General features: G+C 47.9%; 2 protein-coding genes across 8 annotated transcripts in view; one reads left to right on the top strand and one right to left on the bottom strand.

Annotated features, from left to right (window-relative positions):
- SLC6A4 (solute carrier family 6 member 4) overlaps window positions 1-4,895 on the top strand; it is a 47,626-nt gene extending 42,731 nt beyond the window's left edge. For all 4 annotated transcript variants that reach the window (XM_029611208.1, XM_029611207.1, XM_029611209.1 and 1 more), the window contains one exon: window positions 43-4,895. In XM_029611208.1, coding sequence (XP_029467068.1) covers window positions 43-117 — 75 coding nt within the window. In that variant the 3' untranslated portion in view covers window positions 118-4,895. The remainder of the gene's footprint in view (window positions 1-42) is intronic.
- A 3,415-nt stretch (window positions 4,896-8,310) lies between these two features.
- The window catches only part of NSRP1 (nuclear speckle splicing regulatory protein 1), a 69,004-nt gene continuing 59,526 nt past the window's right edge, over window positions 8,311-17,788 (bottom strand). For all 4 annotated transcript variants that reach the window (XM_029611212.1, XM_029611215.1, XM_029611211.1 and 1 more), the window contains 4 exons: window positions 17,153-17,281; window positions 16,550-16,757; window positions 10,527-10,635; window positions 8,311-9,960 (listed from right to left, as the gene is read on the bottom strand). In XM_029611212.1, the coding sequence (XP_029467072.1) occupies window positions 9,072-9,960; window positions 10,527-10,635; window positions 16,550-16,757; window positions 17,153-17,281 (1,335 nt within the window). In that variant the 3' untranslated portion in view covers window positions 8,311-9,071. The remainder of the gene's footprint in view (window positions 9,961-10,526; window positions 10,636-16,549; window positions 16,758-17,152; window positions 17,282-17,788) is intronic.

Here is a 17,788-nt window from a genome sequence, read left to right as displayed (position 1 = left end):
TATATTTTGGTCCTGATTGCATCTTTGTTTTCCTTTCCACAGCGTATTCTAAAAAGTATCACGCCAGAGATGGCCACGGAAATCCCCTTTGGTGGCATTCGAATGAATGCAGTTTAAGAAATGCACAGTAGCTGAAGAATCTGTATAAACATACGTACATATATATATATATATATATAGGAGCCTATCTGCAAGATGTCGTCTCACACTCTGCTTGTGGGAGGACCCTTCTGGTAATAGGACTGTTAGAAATTTCCTCTCTCCTCATCCCAAGGATGGAGTTTGCAGACGGTAAGCAGTTTTTTTCCCCCATCCCATCGAGGCCAACTCAGCCAAAGGCTATTAGTGCATCGAGGCCTAGATCTCAGTCTTCCCCCAGCCAATGGATGCTTGCAGTAATCTCGCCACTGGGAGCATGAGATTTATATGTGTGTGTGTGTGCATGGAGTTGTATTAGAGAAAGATTATATCAACCACTACAAGCCTAGTATGCTAAAGATTTTGGCTATCACTGAAGTAGGAAAAACCTCTTTGCGAAAAGAAGCCATAGATCCCCTAACATTAGGTAGCAGTTTCTCCCCAGTCTGTGTGTGTGTGTGTGTGTGTAGGGGGCAGAGGTGTGCTCTTCTTGCTTTGAAATATGATCATACTGGAGCATGTTGTACAGTGAAACGTGTTTAATCTGGATCTTGTGTATTAAGGACACGTATTCATTCCCCATCTAATTGCCAAGCCTGGCACTCGCTTAGTCAGTGCTGTTCGGTCTGTGATGGCCCAGGAACCAGCTCTTGCCCTGTTACCATTCTGTGTGCACAGGCTGCAGTGGGTTTGCTCCTGAGGCTCTCGCCAGATTAAAGTGAATGCTTAAGCTGAGTTGGATCCTGCTCCAATAGTAATTATAACCTAAGTAGGAGCATCACCCCCCTGCGCAGAAAAAGTCCATCACTACAACGCTCCTGCCTCCTACTCTCAATGGATCTGAACAATGACGGAGATGTTTAGCAGCATAGACACTTCCTCATCTGTTACTGCGGTGCCATTTACTCCATGCCCTGTGGCTGCTTCTGCTTTTTTTCTCTCTCAAAGTCCAGACAATTTGTACTGTTTCCTTCAATAGGAAAAAAACAAAAATCACTTGAAAGCACAGACAGGCCCTGCTGCTCGTCAGAAATATAAGGAGGGGGGGAAATAGAGGCCAGGTTTAATGTAAGTGGGATGTCAGGTAATGGGGCCTTCGAGCAGAGACTGTGCTGCAGCCTGAGGTGGATGGAGCTGAGCGCTGCAGAACAGATCAATCCCTTTCTCAGAGTACTAAAAAGGGAGGGGGGGGGGGGGGAAGAATATCTGGGTAGTGCTGGGGTAAGAGAGAGAGATTCACACCACCGTGTGCTGCCCGCACTTCCCACTGATACAATATGGTGTCAGGGTTCAGTCACTTTTACAAGCAGTGGCATAAACAAGGGTGGGGCATGCTAAAGTGAAGCACAGAACATGTCCTACAACTGGATTGTGGTAATGAGAGGAATAGATATTTTAATACCTACAGCCACTGCAAAATGTGTATCTTTTGAATGAAGAAATAAAGGCATAGCCTGCATTCTCTGTGGGGAAAGACTTTTCCTACCTGGGCATCCAGCGCTGCTGGAACTGGCCTGTAGCAGTAAAGCTGGGGGCTTGGGGCAATGAACGAAGTGTCCCCCTTTTTATCCTGTTACTGGGCCCCAGCCATTCCTTTGATCAGGCCTGGCCTCCCTCTGCTGACACTGGACAGACCCCCCTGCCAGATTTCTCTTTCCAGCCTGAAGCGTGAGATGCCAGAACTAGGCCTAACAACACTGTCCAACACTGCTCTTTTAAACTTTGCTTAGGTGAGGGGCCAGAGGTTACAAACAGCTGCTTGCTCCCTCCTTCCCTATTTGCATTCCTCATGGTGGCGCTGGCCACTGAATTGCTCATGGATGGAGTAACCGAACCAGCACCTCCTCTTCTCCTGCCATTTAGAACATGGATTCTTATCACCTAGTTGTTCCCTTATGTATTTTGTAATGCTGGTTTCTTTCACAAATTAATCTCTTCTGGCTTTGACCTTAAAAAAGTAATTACACCAAGAATAAAACCCTGGGCAGTAGATTCCACTTTTGACAGGAAGAAAAGTTTGGGGGCTGGTTTAAGTCAGGGCCTGTGTTTGCACTACTTGACATAAATCTTGGAAAACAAAATGAGAACAAGGTCTGTTTTTCCTTTACATCCTCGCTACAGGAGCTCTCCCATGGCTTAGGAGAGTTTCGCAGCCTCACCATTCATCCTACAAGTGTTAGGTTTATTATGTAAGTGATGGTTGCTATCTGCCCAGCACAATGAGGTTTGATTAGGGCAGTCTCTCATAAGAGCTTTAAATAAAGAGACAAGTGACTTAAAGGATCCTCGGCAGCTCTATACAAGAGCAGCTGCCAGTTTGGGTCTGGTGGGAGCCAGGGCTCGTGTTCCTGCAGAAGTGGCCTCATCTGGCCCAGAGCAATTGCAGGGTCTTGCCTTAGTGCCATCGGTTGAATCACAAGTTGCCCACACGCACACTCAAATCTAAGCCCTCTGCTTGTGCCCCAGCGCCAGGCTGCATCAGGTGCTTTACCAGCCTGTTTCTGCTCTAAATGTAGATGCCGCCTCAGCCTGGACGGTGGGGACCTTTCATGCAATGCATCTCTACACCACTCACGAGTCCCCATACGCTCCTAGAAGGAAGGCTTAGGGACCAAAATGCTAAGATTTGGCTTCTAAATGTGAACCTGCTTCAGTATTGCTCCTGAAGGTCACTGCTTTCCTTCAGGGAGTAAAGATCAGCAGTAGCACGTTTGGGAGGGGGGCATTTGGCTTTTGCTGGTTACTCTGGTTGTGCATGCAGAGGAGCTGCAACTGAAAGGCAGCTGCATTCAGGGTTACGGATGCACTTGTGTAAAGCCACCCCCCCCCCCCCCCCACCTGGCACAGGTGCCAGTAGTCATCTATTAACCATCTGTCACTTTGAGCACACACAGCAGAACAGGATTTTAATGTGTTAACTCCTGCAAGAAAATCTGCCTCAGATCACCACAGAGGAGAGTGCAGCATAAAGGAGGACATTGTCACCTTTAATGTAGGTAAAACAAATAGTTAACTCCTTTCAGGCAGTAGCTGCTAGGCGGATGCAGGCACGCTGGTTCCAGTGTGTAGAACTTACAAAAGTGCACATGCTGCACATACACAGTTAACACAAACCATCGTTGGCAGGGGGTTGTAGCCGCATAATGCTTTAGTCCAACACATTGGCCATAGGCCTCTTGGATTGGAAGCTGCTTTTCCACCACAGCAGTAGTGAAAATTCACCCAAAGGTGGACTGGAATGTTTGTCAGAGAGAGAAGATGATTGTAGCAACTCCCAGACTGTTTCCTTAGAAAAAAAAAACCTAAACCGAACTCTTACTGAACTTGCTATATCCTGCCAGCATTGGAAATAAGAGACAAACTGACTTTTTGGCAGCAATCAAAAAAGCAAATGAATGTTAGAAGTTCTTGGTGAATAAGAGAGATAATGTCCTAATACCTCTGTATCACTCCAGTGTGAGACATCTTGAGGCTTGTGTGCAATTATGGTCGCTGCATCTCCAAAAAGATACTGCAGAATTAGAAAAGATACAGAGAAGGGTGACCAAAATTATAAAGGGGCTGGAACAATTGCCCTATGAAGAAAAAGACTAACACAGTTAGGATTCTTCAGCTTGGAGAATGATGGAAGTCTACAACAGCAGGAGTGGAGTGGGTAAATGCAAATCAGTTGTTTACTAGTTTAAAACAAATTCCCCAACAGCTTTTTCCACTTAACCCTCAATTAGGCTCTGGCATTCATTACTGGAGGATATGTTAAGGGAGTTAAAGGAGCTGGGTTTAAAAAAAAGGTTTGGACATGTTCCTGGAGGAGAAGTCTATAACCTATTAACCAACTAGACTTAGGGAACAGCCACTACTTATCACTGTACAACAGCACCATGGGATATATTTTCTGTTTGGATCCTGCCAGGTACCTGTGACCTGGACTGGCCCCTGTTGGAAACAGGATACTGGGCTTACTTGACCTTTGATCTGTCCCAGTATGACAAATCGCATGTTCTCATGTACGTTAAACATCTGCCAAAGACTTGGTGGAAGATACACAGATGCCCAATCTGCATCCTCCAGAAGCAGAACGCTGTGCTTTTAACTTCGCTGGAGAGAGGCACAGGTGTGACAGGAACTACACACCCCTCCACAGAGAAGTGCTTACATTATATTTGCCTTTTATTTCTCTTACACAGACAAGCAAATAGGGCTCCTTGACACAGAATGAGATAGATCTCTTCCAATACTACCAAAAAAAAGAATCCAGATCAAGAGAAAGGAATCATACAAACTTTCAGCCTGAATTTTCACTGAAGATATTATAACAAGGACCATCAAAGCAACAATTAGTGCTTGGTCTACAAAATCAGCACAGGCCCATTAGTCACTTTTCTTAAAATACATCAATATCTGTTTGCTATTAAAATCAGCACAAGTTAAAATAAGCCCGACTCCATGTTTTGAAGCATTGCTGCAGCAGGGAATATCCTGATTAAAATGGCCAGGTTATGCCATCAATTGTCCCAGATAAAGAAAGGGATTCTGGATTTCTAGCACAGCTAACCTACACAGTACTCCCTGCAAAACAAAGTCTGTCACCTAAAGAAATTATTTATTTAAAATAATTTGTATTCTGCCATTTTCCAGAAAGACATTTCTCCAAAGCATATTACAATAGTAATTCTGCACCTGACCCTTCTAATTAAAAAAAAAAAAAAAAAAGGTTAATTTTGGGTACCCTCACACCATACAATGCAATATGGAGTGCCTTCGTCTAAACAGCAGTCAGCCCAAGACTTTTATTTTTTGTACAGTTTGCTTAAATGCAAATACAATGCCCACTTACTTATCATGGCTTGATGTAACTCTTGGAAAAGTGAATCATGATTCATATGACACCCAACAGAGATCTGTGTGTCGAAAGAATCTGCCTCCCAGGTTACTTTCTGTCCTAGTGTGGTTGACATGCAAGAAGATCCACACAATTATTTTATTTTATTTTTTTAATTCTAAAGGTCATTTAACATAGGAGGATAATGTCTTTAGGTGATTGTATGGTTCATTTAATATAGTAGAAACAAAGTTTGTTACAGGAAAAAAGTATTTTCTGTTAGCTGGAGCTAATGCCTATAAGAGTACTCAGACTTTCCACTGGCCCTGCTGAGGCCAACTGGACGCCAAGAGCCTCAACCAGAAGGGGGAGGGGAGCAGGAGGAACCTCATTCTTTAACTTTTTATGGGAAACCTATTTTCACCTGCGAAGGGCGCAAGCTTCACAATATATCTGGCTAGGTCTTGTCGTGCACAGAATAATGCTGTGAAGTAAATCAGCCCTCAGAAACTCATCAGCTAACAGAGAAATGAACGTGCAAGAGAGAGAGAGAGGGCGCGAGGCATAGAAAGAAGTTCCTTCAGCAGTGCCAGGACTTTTCTCCAGCGGCACGGGACCCCTCCAGCTACTTCCACTGAAAACTGTATTAAGCTTTAGTAATCCACTCGACTGGAGCAGTATCTGTACATAATTAAATAGCCCTGATCTCTACTTGTATATTATGCACCTGTATTTAAGTTATGCAGCTATCTTAGCTCTGAATGTTCCAGGCTGGATTGTAAATCATCAGTATGTGCCTTGTACCGTGTAACTGTTATTGTAAGAAATGTAATCTCATATTAAACAGATACATTTATGTCACAGTGTGTCCCCTCTGGAAACTGGTAAGCACGGGAGGGGGGGTCTGCATAAAGGAACTACTCTCCCTCTCTACAGTGAAGCTTTCTAAAATACTCCCATTTACTTGCTGTGTCGAGGGCGGCGCTGGCCAGCAGAGGAGACGGGCGCACGACCGTCGTCAGCACAGCCAATGCTTTTCCCCAGAGCTGACCTGGACGCCAAAGCCGGCTGCACCGTCACGGCCCTCAGCCTCCTGGAAGTGTGCGCACAAGTCACCGGGAGGGAAAGACTAGAGTTTGGTGCCACTCAGGCTGCAGTGCTCGCTTCCAAAATCCCCACCAGTAATCTGGAGCCATTTACCAAACTTCCTCCTTGGGCTTCAGATCCAGAGAGTCAGAGCTTCATTTGGGGGGGGGGGGGGGGGGGGCAAGCCTGGAGCAAGCAGCCCTTCTGTTCCCAAATCCAGCCCGGTCCTCCTTGTGTGTAGGGAAGAGGAGCGGGGGCGAGTGGTCCTGAGGCAGACACAGAACAGTTTGGCACTCTTAAGCAGCCGATCATCGATGCTTCAACCCCCGGCCTTCAGGACGGGCACTAACGCTCACACGTTTCAAACGTGAGTTCATTTTTCGTGCCTGTTACTCGAGCCTTGATTTTTGGCAGAATCACCCCGCACGGGTGTTGTGTCTCACCTTTTTTTCCCAGGATCCGCTGACAGGGGGGCAGAGCAAAGCAGTTGTGGCTGCGCTGCAGAAATGGGATGTGAAGGATGTGTTTGCAGATTACACGTGTGTGTATGATGGGGGGGGGGGGGGGGGGGTGACAGAAGGTTCATAACCAGCCATGACCTTGCTCCCCACCCCGTTTTCCTCTTCCTTTTTGTCCAAAAATTAAGCCCTACTGCTTGTACATGAACAGTAAAGCACAGCAGGAATTCTGCAGGCATTTCCCATCGAGGTAAATAAACAGAGAGCAAACTCTTCTCCCACAATCAGGGCATGGGCGCTTGCTCTGCAGTTTAGACCTGCACACCTCTTTCTTGCATTTATAAACAGTCGTATTTATGATGAAAAACCTCAGAATACACAAGTTACAGCTCTGACTAAACTAGCCTTATGTAGGAAAGTAAATATCTCTTTCAGTGCTTTCTTAATTAACGAGCGTGTCTATACTTTATTTGGTTTTCTGTTGCTGCCCCCCCTTCCTGTATCGCACAGCTCTGCTTCCTCAGCCAGTCTGTTCCAGGACCCCTGGGCAGCACTGATTCTCCATGAAGAAAGCTGCCCCAACCTGCTTAGCCTGGGCACAAAATGAAAAAAATGCCTTTAGGAGATCTGGCTAAGCAGGGCCGGTGCTTCCAGCAGGCAAACGAGGCGCTCGCCTACAGCCCCAAGATTTTGGGGGTGGCAACATCCTGTCCAGGGTTGTGCCGTACCAGAGCCAATACCAGCAAGGAAGGGAGCCCTGTGCTGGAGCCGCTGCCGCCAAACAGTTAAGTCTGGGAGGTGGGAATTGCGCGAGGTTTGTGCAGGGCACCAACTATTCTTGCACTGACTCTTCCAAGTCATTGTTAGAGATGGGAGCCTGGGTCTCCACCAGTCACTGCCAGGAAATTATTCATAATATTTAAGACAACATGCATATATTTCTAAGTACAAATGTTGTAACTCTGTTCAATCGGATGAGAGTTATGCAGAGAGCATTTGCACGGGGTTATTTCATTTTGCTTTTTAACCAGGTTTTTGATCATTTTTAGGGTCCCGCTGTTGTATTAAAAGCAGACAGACCTGTCTGGCTATGTAGAGCTGTGGGATAGCAACCTGTGCTCTGTTCTTATGCCTCCATTTATTTGTGTTTGTTATTTTATATGAATAGGAGACCTCAATTAGAGTCTCTCCAGTTAAGAAATGTAATCAATAAATAACTTTGTTAATAAGGCATATAGAAATGAAATCTCTGAGCAGAGACATCAATGGTACTATGGCCCTGTATATACCATATCCCCATAGAAATATATACATTCATCATGCCCAGAACATGAACTATACTGATTCTATAACCTTCCTATATCACCAGTCCTCAAGCAACAGACATGAGCATGGGTGGCCAACTTGTCTTCAAAAACAGATCTGGTTTTCAAAATATCCACAATGAATATGCATGAGGTAGATTTACATACAGTGGAGGCAGGGCATGCAAAGCTAACTCATACATATTCATTATGGATATCCTAAAAACCTGACTGGCTGGGTGGGCCCCAGGGACTGGGTTGAGAACTACTATAATACAGGGTGTAGGCCAAGGTTCTCAACCCAGTCCTTGGGGCACACCCAGCCAGTTAGGTTTTCAGGATCTCCACAATGAATATGCATGAGTTAGCTTTGCATGCACTACCCTCCATTGTATGCCAATCTACCTCATGCATATTCATTGTGGAGATCCTGAAAACCCAACTGCCTGAGTAGGTCCTGAGGACTAGATTGAGAACCTCTGGTTTAGTCAAGACTGCACTCTCTCTGCCCACATCTTTCAATTTATTTCAGAAGGCCTCTAACTCCAAATGCAAGCAAAATAAAAATGAACAAAATTAACAATGAGGGCTTTAAGCTTGACAGCAATCTTTACAACACACACAGCAGTTAAATGCTCATTCTTTTTCTCCTGCCTACAAATCTTGAGAAAGGAGCAGCTTTCCTCTTAGCAGTTCAGCATCCGACCATACCCAGCCCTGCTATCCAGGCCTAGGATCAAGCACCACCAACTGCGTAAGCCACAACTTGCAGCCTCATCCCATGCAGAATGAGCATTGCCCCGCAGGAGCACCTTAAAGAGGGCCTTGTGCAGATCCTCGCCTACCCTTCAATATTACCTGTGACGGGGGGGGGACGACACGGGACACACAAGCCAAGACTGGCAGTGCAATAAACCACTTCCTTTCCTCAATGGGAAAACATCTCTTCATGGTTTGAGGTCCAAATCCATATTCTTTCCCCTGAAATTTACTTAATATTTGCAACCAAAACTAACTGAACGAGACTTCTGCCAGGCATGGCTGGGATACAGGTTCCTTCTCTCCTCGCACGAGGATGCTGCCATTCAGCCTGCAACCCACAGAAAGGCGCAGCAGGAGAGATGCACCAGCCCTGGGATAAGGGGAATCCCTCCAAAGCCAGGAGGCAAGGAACACTTTCTTCCCCCCCCCTTCTTGCTCACTGCAGCACGTTCCTCCACCTTGCACCTCTCCCTCTCCCTCTCTCCACCGCAGGCGACAACGCTAGTCCTCCTCCCTCTCCACATATGGCTTTGCACTCACGCGTGCCATCTGCCTGGCGAGATATCGATCTCGTGCCGACAGCACGGTTTCTTCACTGCTGCGTTTAGCAAACTTGCTGACCCTAGCGGGTGCTCCCTCTGTCAGCCCAGCTCCTTCCTCTGCCCCCTTCCGCTTTGCCTCCGGCAGCCCAGTTCCCTCAGCACAGGACTCTGGCTTCTGTTCATTCTCCACGGTCTCCTCTCTGCCCCGGCCAGACTGGGACTCATTTTCTAAAGGCAGAGAGCTCCTTTCCTCCCCGTCTCGGGCTCTCTCCGACCTCTCTCTCTTCTCATCTTTGGCAGGGGGCGCTCTCTCTCTGTATTTTTCACTTCTTTCCCCTTCTCTGTCTCTGTGTTTCTCGTTTCTGTCTCTGGATCTGCCATCCTTCGTGTTTCTGTCTGTCTCTCTCCTCTGTTCCTTCTCACTCCTATCCCTTTCTCTCTGCCCAGCCTTCTGCTCTTCCCTCTTCTTAGAGCGTTCCCCCTTTTCCTTGTTGTGATCTTTCTCAGACTGCACCCAATGCTGTTCTCGCTCTCCCTCAGCTCTTTCCCCCGGGTCTACCCCATCATCCCCCTTCCTGTGGCTTTTCTTCTGACTCTCTTTGCTCTGGCTCCTCCGGATCCTGGAGTCTTCATCACTGCTCACCCTGCTTTCCTTCTTGCTGGCAAGCGCTTGGGTGGCTTTACACACGTCCTTCTCCTCAGCATCACTGCTGCTATCACCTCCCAAGTCACTGTCAGCATCTGGGTTCTCTTGTTTCACAGCTGCTCGTGGCCCCTTGATTTCACCGGGACTTTTACTTCTTTGACTGGGTTCATCTGCGTAACCTTTGACCTTTTCTTCCTTTACCCTACAAACAACAGAAGCAGTCAGTTATTTGCCGTGATTCAGTAATAAGATTATTTATTATTAAAATCCATCTCTACTTCCACGTGGTCCTCTTACAGCTCCAGATGCTGTTACTGACCCCCTTCCGTAGAGCACTCATAGCTGGGTTATTTGCATTTGGAGATTGTGGGAGAACTTCCAAAGGGGAAAGCCGAGATGCTCTTACAATTAGCCCATTTATAACCAAGTCACCTGAAGAACAATGAGATAAAGAGCGCCCCCATGTACCTTATACCCACGAGCTTGGCACCAATTCTCAAAGCAAACATTCCCTTTGAAATTTAGCGCAAGCATAAAGTGCGCAGGGTCACTGGTGCAAGCAGTCCTTTCAGCCACCCCAAGCACGCACAATTTTCAAAGACTTTCTACCCATGGAAATCGCTTACAAAACTGATTTCAAAGTGACTTATCCAACGATCTCAGTCATCAGACCAATCCTGCCACCCGATGTGTACAATTACTCTACAAATATTACTTCACGTGTGTCGGTGGCTCCTTGAGGGCTACGATTCACATGCTAATTCTTACCTGACCTCTCGCAAGCTGCACTCAGGCGTCTGCTCTTCTCCCACCGTCTGGTTCAAAAGATGCCTGTAAAATCCACTGAGGTCTCTCTGTTTGGTGACATCCAGGGATGCTGAGAAAGGGACAAAACAGCTGAATGTTACCATCACTGACCGAGATGCCGTAAAGCTGGACTGCAGGAAGGGGAATTTCTGAGCTCATCAGAATTGGTCACCAAGCTTCAGAGCAGTCTACAGGCGAGTGCAACCATAAAAATGGATTTGGTTGAGGCAGCCCAATAGTGCAGCACTTTGTGCTCTGTATTGCCAGGGAGACCTGGGCTCCATTCCTGGCCCAGGCCAAAGGTCCTAGGGGTTAGCTGGAAACAGTGCTGTTGAAGCACTGGAAAACTTCATCCTGCTTCTCAGTCACACGAGCTCACTACAACACTAGACAGGAAAATTGGTTCTTACCTGCTAATTTTCGTTCCTGTAGTACCATGGATCAGTCCAGACTGCTGGGTTTTGCCTCCCATCCAGCAGATGGAGACAGAGAAAAACTTCGAGAGCGCCTTCTCTTAACCTGGTGATCCACCTGCTGCTCCTCAGTATTTATCCATACCCAAGCAGAAATGATGCAGTAAATAAACACTTATGAATTAACCAAACTGTTATCCCCCCCCAAACGAGCAGAGGGTGAAAACACATAACGTTTTGAAAATAACCAGACTAAAAATCGGCCTTAAACAAATAAGACAAACCTATACCTCTTCTTCAGGAAAGATTAGAAAAAACCTAAATCAGTTTGAGTGGACTCTTCTTCTACACCCCTCAACGGTTGGGCGTCTGGACTGATCCGTGGTACTACAGGAACGAAAATTAGCAGGTAAGAACCAATTTTCCTTTCCCTGTACGTACCTGGGTCAGTCCAGACTGCTGGGATGTTCCCAAGCTTTCTCTAAACAGGGTGGGACTGCGAGAGTCCTGCTGAAACGACACTGGCCCCAAAATGGCAAGCTTCCGCCTGTTGGACATACAAACAGTAGTGTTGAGCAAAAGTGTGCAAAGACTTTCAGGTAGCTGCCCTGCAAATTTCCTGTGGGGAGACCAGCAGGCATTCCACTCAGGAAGCTGCCTGTGCACGAGTAGAACGAGCTTTCAGGCCTTCTGGGACCGAACGACCATGACAGATATATGCTGAAAAAAATGCCTCTTTTAAACCAACGAGCAATAGTGGCTTTAGACGCCTTCTGTCCTTTCTTAGCGCCATGCCATAAGACAAAAAGATGATCTGATAATTGGAATCCATTAGTAGCCTCCAAGTAGTGTAACAAAGCTCATCTGACATTCAAATGCCTCAACTCCCTAGAGTGAGAGTCTGTCAATTCCACATCCATGAAAGCCAGAAGCTCCACCGACTGATTCAAATGAAAGGCGGAGACCACTTTTGGCAAAAAAGATGGAACCGCTTGCAGCGAAACACCAGCATCCGAAATACACTGGAAAGGTTCTCCTCAGGACAGGGCCTGAAGCTCTGACACCCTCCTGGCCGAACAGATTGCCACCAGAAAGCCACTTTCAACGTAAGGTTCTTCAAGGTAGCTCATCTAATAGGATCAAAGGGTGCTTCACACAAAGCCCAGAGAACCAAATTCAAATTCCAGGAAGGACATTATTGGCTGGGTTGGAGGCCATAGATGCTTTACTCTGCGAAGAAAACGTGTTACATCCAGATGCGCTGCTAGAGAAGAGCCCTGGACCTGGCCCCGCAGGCAACCTAGGGCGGAGATCTGAGCCTTGAGGGAATTAAAAGATAACCCTTCCTGAAGCCCATCTTGTAGAAAGGAGAGGATGAAGGAAACCGATGCTCTGTGAGGATCCACCCCCGAGACTCACACCAAGACTCAAAGACCTTCTAAACCTGAACATAGGCTAGAGAGGTAGAAGTCTTCCGAGCCCTCAGGAGAGTAGAGATCACCTCATCCCGATATCCCTTCTTTCTCAGCCGACGCTGCTCAAAAGCCAGGCCGCAAGACAAAAGCGAGCTGCCTGATCGAAAAATAAGGGACCTTGTCAGAGCAGATTCGGTAAGTGACCCAACCTCAAGGGTCCCTCCACTGACAGGTTCACAAGATCTGCGAACCAAGGACGGCGTGGCCACTCCGGAGCCATGAGAATGACTCGGCCCGGATGAATTTCGATCCTTCGAATAATTTTTCCCACCAGTGGCCACAGTGGAAACACATACAGGAGCACGTTGCGAGGCCAGAGAATCGCGAGAGCATCGACCCCTTCCATGCCGTAATCACTTCTGCGACTGAAGAAACGAGGCGCCTTGGCATTTGCGTGGGTCGCCATGAGATCCACGTGAGGCTTGCCCCACTGGCGGGATATTAGCTGCATGGCCTCGTCAGACAGTTCCCATTCTCCCGGATCTAGCTGGTGGTGACTGAGGAAGTCCGCCTGTATGTTTGACGCCCCCGCAATGTGTGACGCTGCCAACATTTGTAGATGGCCTTCTGCCCAGGCCATCAACAGATTCACTTCAAGCGCCATGGGATGACTCCTTGTTCCGTCTTGCCGGTGGATATATGCTACCGTCGCATTGTCCGACAATATTCGTGCCGCCTGATGACTCAGGATGGGGAGAAAACTCCCCAGAGCCAAGTGAACAGCCCCGTCTTTTGAGACGATTGATTGATATGACGACTCTTCCTGAGACCACTGGTCCTGCACTGCCCGGTCTAAACACACTGCACCCCAGTCGAACAGGCTGGCATCAGTTGTCACCACCATCCACCGGGGTATTTCCAGGTCCACGCCCTACTCCAAATGCTGCGTTACCAGCCTCCATGACAGACTGGACCTGGCAATGCCCGTAAGCGGCAACGGGAGATAGAACTCTTCTGAGAGAGGGCTCCAACGGGATAACAAAGCTGCTTGTAGAGGCCTCATATGTGCGAAGGCCCATGGCACCAATTCCAAAGTCGAAGCCATGGAACCAAGGACCTGCAAGTAATCCCAGACTCTGGGCACGGAGGCTTGCAGCAGGGACTGCACCTGTCCATGCAACTTGATGATTCTGTCCCCAGAAAGAAAAACCTTGCCAATTTGAGTGTCGAAACGGGCTCCCAAAAACTCCAGGACCTGGGAGGACACAAGATTACTCTTGTCGAGATTGATCACCCAACCCAGTGAGCGAAGACGAGCCAAAACTATCTCCACCGCTTGTGAGCATAGGGCTGCCGATTTCGCCCAAATGAGCTAGTCGTCCAGATAGGGATGCACCAGCACTCCTTCCTTCCCCAGGGACGCCGCCACCACCATCACCTTGGTGAATGTCCGCGGGGCTGTGGCAAGGCCAAATGGTAGGGCGCAAAACTGGAAGTGCTGCCCCAGGATCATAAATTTGAGGAACATGCCGATGTGAAGATAGGCTTCTGCAAGTCTAGGGACGCCAGGAACTTGCCCTTTCGCACTGCTGCGATGACAGACCATAGCGTCTCCATGCGGAAACGGGGTACCTTGAGGGCAACATTGACCTTCTTTAAATCCAATATAGGCCAAAAAGTTCCCTCTTTCTTGGGGACGATGAAATAAATGGAGTAACGTCCCTTCCTCTGCTCCTCCGGAGGAATCGGTACAATAGCCTCCAGACTCTGGAGTTGCGTCAGAGTCTGGCGAACGGCCAACTCCTTTGCGGGGGAGCCGCAAGGGGACACCAGAAATAGACTTCGGATTGGACGAGCAAATTCTAATGCATAGCCGTGTTCTGTTACACTGAGAACCCACTGGTCTGTTGTGATATGGGCCCACTCCTGGAAAGAGAGACACAGTCTGTTACCGTTCGACGTCCACGAGGCTCGGGACTTCCCCCTGCTTCGCTGCGTGGCGGCGTCTGTCGGCAGCAGTGAGGGCCGACGCATCTCGGGCCCAGACTCCGCCCCCCTTAAATGGCACGTCAGTTCCCGGAAGTGCTCGCTATGCACGGGAACTTTCAGTATTTAAAGACCTGAGCCCAGCACAGCATTGCCTCGGCTACAGGCTTGCTTGTGCTGGTGCTCTTGTTATTACTTTGTGCTGCTGCCCTTGTTTTGACCCTGCTCTGCCCCTGGATTACCTTCTTGCTGCCTGCCTACGATTCGGATTGGACTGGGACTATTCTTTTGCCTGCTGCCTGCCTTTTCATTTTAAGAGAAGATAGTTGTAAAAGCCATCAGGTTTGTTCCCAAAGTTTAGTCATGGATTGAACAACCTGTTCAATAGCAGGGCAAGAGGAAGATAAGGTAATTGGCAGTGGAATAAGAGGATGTCTCCCAAAGACTAGGAAAAAAGGTGAAGATCCTGACGCTTGATTTACATGATTGTTATGACAAATTTCGGCCAAAGGCAGAAGAGATGCCCAATCATCTTGTCGTCGATTAACATAACATCGTAAAAAAGTCTTGAGAGACTGATTCGTTTGTTTGGTTAATCCATTGGGTTGTCTGAGGGATGGATAGAGGGCACTAGCCCGTCCCCCTGGTCCATATCGTCGGAAGAGTGCTCCCTATCCACGTCCCGCGGACCCGAGGCCTGAACCCGATGAATACACATCGCCACTGGAGTGCCCTCCCTTTGGGGAACCTTGCATGGAGGACCGGAGGGTCCCTGAGGGGGAAAAGAACCCTGCTTGTCACCCCCACTGGCCAGGAAGCCCTGATATATTAACAAAATAAATTGTGGAGAAAAGACCGCGGGGCCCAACGAACCACCCTCCAAAGGGTCAGAAAAATCCTCAGGGAAGACCCCACTTGCTCCATGGGCCGCCCCGAGGCTCGAATCAGCCAGGGAGAGGACTGGGGGGAAATACACTCCCCCCAACACCCTGCTCTCAGCGGCACGAAAAGTACTCAAAATGGTCGCCGTTCTCGCGCTGAACGGGAACGGGTCAGCAAGCAGCCTCCCGGCACTGCGCTGCTGCAATTCCCCTATCGCTGCCCCTCCGGCGCTGTCCTCCCCACCAGAGAGGGACCGGCAACAAATGTGAGACGCAGCTCAACTGGGGAGCCGATTCCTACAACGGGTACATCGGCTCATTCGCAGCATGATCAGTAAGAAAAAAAAAAGAGAACACTGCCGCGAGGGAGCTGTCGGCCGGCCCGGGGAACGCGACAATCCTAAAATGAAAACTCAGCTCCCGGCTTTAAAACCCACAAAAAATTGCGAACCAACCTGCTGCTGAGGGGAAGTCCCAGCCAGGAACTCCCCACACTGTTCTGCCTGCCCTGCTAACTCTGTTTTTTTTTTATTGAAAAAAAACTTTAGCTAACAAATAAATAGACTTTTCTTGAAGAATCCGGTAAGGGCAGCCGTAGGGGAGCGAAGTAAAAGGGAGGGGAGGGAACTGGACCACCAGCTATCACGCTGCCGGCCGAGAAGAATGAGAAAGCTTGGGGCTCCCAACCCCTGCTCGTCCAAAAATGCCTACAACCAGGGGGGATGATCCCACCAGGACCTCACAACCCCCTGGGAGATTCCTAGGCAAATTTCAACCCTAACTTTCTTCTTCTTTTTTTTTTTTTTTGCTTGGATCAGGACCGCAGGTTTTGCACCACCTCCATCTGCTGGAGACAGAGAAATACTGAGGAGCAGCAAGTGGATCACCAGGTTAAGAGAGGGCGCGCTCGAAGTTTTTCTCTGTCTCCATCTGCTGGAAGGGAGGCAAAACCCAGCAGTCTGGACTGATCTGGGTACGTACAGGGAATTACAAGTTAAAGGGTCTGTGAGAGAGAGGATTCACAAGACAACCCCATGAGGAGGGCATAGTAGGGAGAAGCAGAACAATCCAATTAGGTTGGCCACTAGTTTTCCTGGGCAATCTTTTAGGGAATCATTCGTTTCAGTTCTTGACAGTCCTCTCCTAGCTTTGGGGCTGTACACGACGGCATGACTTTGGAAGCAGGAGTTGGGTAGGGGCATGTGGTCATGCTCAACCAAGAATGCAAGTAAAAAAAAACATGGAAAGACACATATGATAGCAACAGATTATTTCTGCCCAAATCTGACCTTCCAGTGCGGCCTCTCTTTTTTCTCTTTCATCTTCCTCTGCTCTTTCCTGAAGTTTCTTCTTATAAGCCGAAGTCACAAATGCCTCTTTCTCCTTGAACTCTTCTCCTTCCATCTCCCTCTCCTTCTGGATCTTTCTCTCCATGCGTCTCTCCTGCTCCTTCTTTCTCATCTCCACTGCTTTCATCAGACTCTGGATGTACCTGGGCTGAAAGAGGAGAAACCGAAGAGTGGGGAAGGATGCAGGTTTCAGAGGAAACCCCATTCAGTAGAGAGAATACTGTAGACAAAGCAGCTTTGAGTCTGGGAAGGTCCAAACACAGGGCCTGATTCATCAAGGTCTCTTCTTATAGTCACAAGGTGGGAGAAGAGCCTCCATGAATCAAGCCCTTAGGGTTTCGCTAGGAACAAATCCAAAACTTATTACCAAAAATAGAAGTAAATTCAATTTCTCTCCTAAAAATTATTTTCAGTTCAACTATGAAATCAACCAGCAGTAAGCAAGCAATGACCCTTCAGGTTGTGATCAATCAGGCCACAAACCGCCAACTACCTCAGGTCTTATTACTTAAATCTCTCAGCGGTGAGGGCTCCCACCAGTACCTTCTTGTCTTTGCTGGACAGCAGTTTGCTATCACTTTCCTCCTTCTTAAGCTGCAGATCCCCGTAAATGCTGTCATACTCGTAGACTGTGGCGTCTTCCTCCAGAGCCTTCTGCATTTCCAGTTTGGTCTTTAATAAAAACAAAAACGTCAATAAAAAGGTCTAAAAACTTCAACATGAACCGTACAGACAAAGATCTTTAATAAAGTACTAAAATAAGATCTGTCTCTTATTCATTCTAACTCATTCTCTCTTAAGACTGCAGTGAAGAACTTGCTGCTGTAACAGGTCAAAGGATTGAGGGGGTTTTTTTTTACGCACATTAATCAGCCTTCCCTCGTCGTGGCCAGAAGTATTCGTCTTTTTCCACGACACCAGACTCACAGCTACATTTAGAGGCAGCATTCCAGGGGCTTGTTTAGGTCGGGGGGGGGGGGGGGGGGGGGGGGGGGGGGAGATAATATGGATAACTACATTTTCAAATCTATGTTTCATGAAAAACAGCCACATAAAAAGCAGATAAGTCTTTGAAAACTGATGCAAAGCACATGGTAAGAGAGCAGCTGTGGAGTATGTCCAGTGCACACAGTGGAAAACAGACTCCTACGGTAAGAATCAGACTTTAGGTGACAGACT

Source organism: Rhinatrema bivittatum, chromosome 8, assembly GCF_901001135.1.
Source record: "Rhinatrema bivittatum chromosome 8, aRhiBiv1.1, whole genome shotgun sequence".
Classification (NCBI taxonomy): Eukaryota; Metazoa; Chordata; class Amphibia; order Gymnophiona; family Rhinatrematidae; genus Rhinatrema; species Rhinatrema bivittatum.
This window is presented reverse-complemented; position numbering and strand designations above follow the sequence as displayed.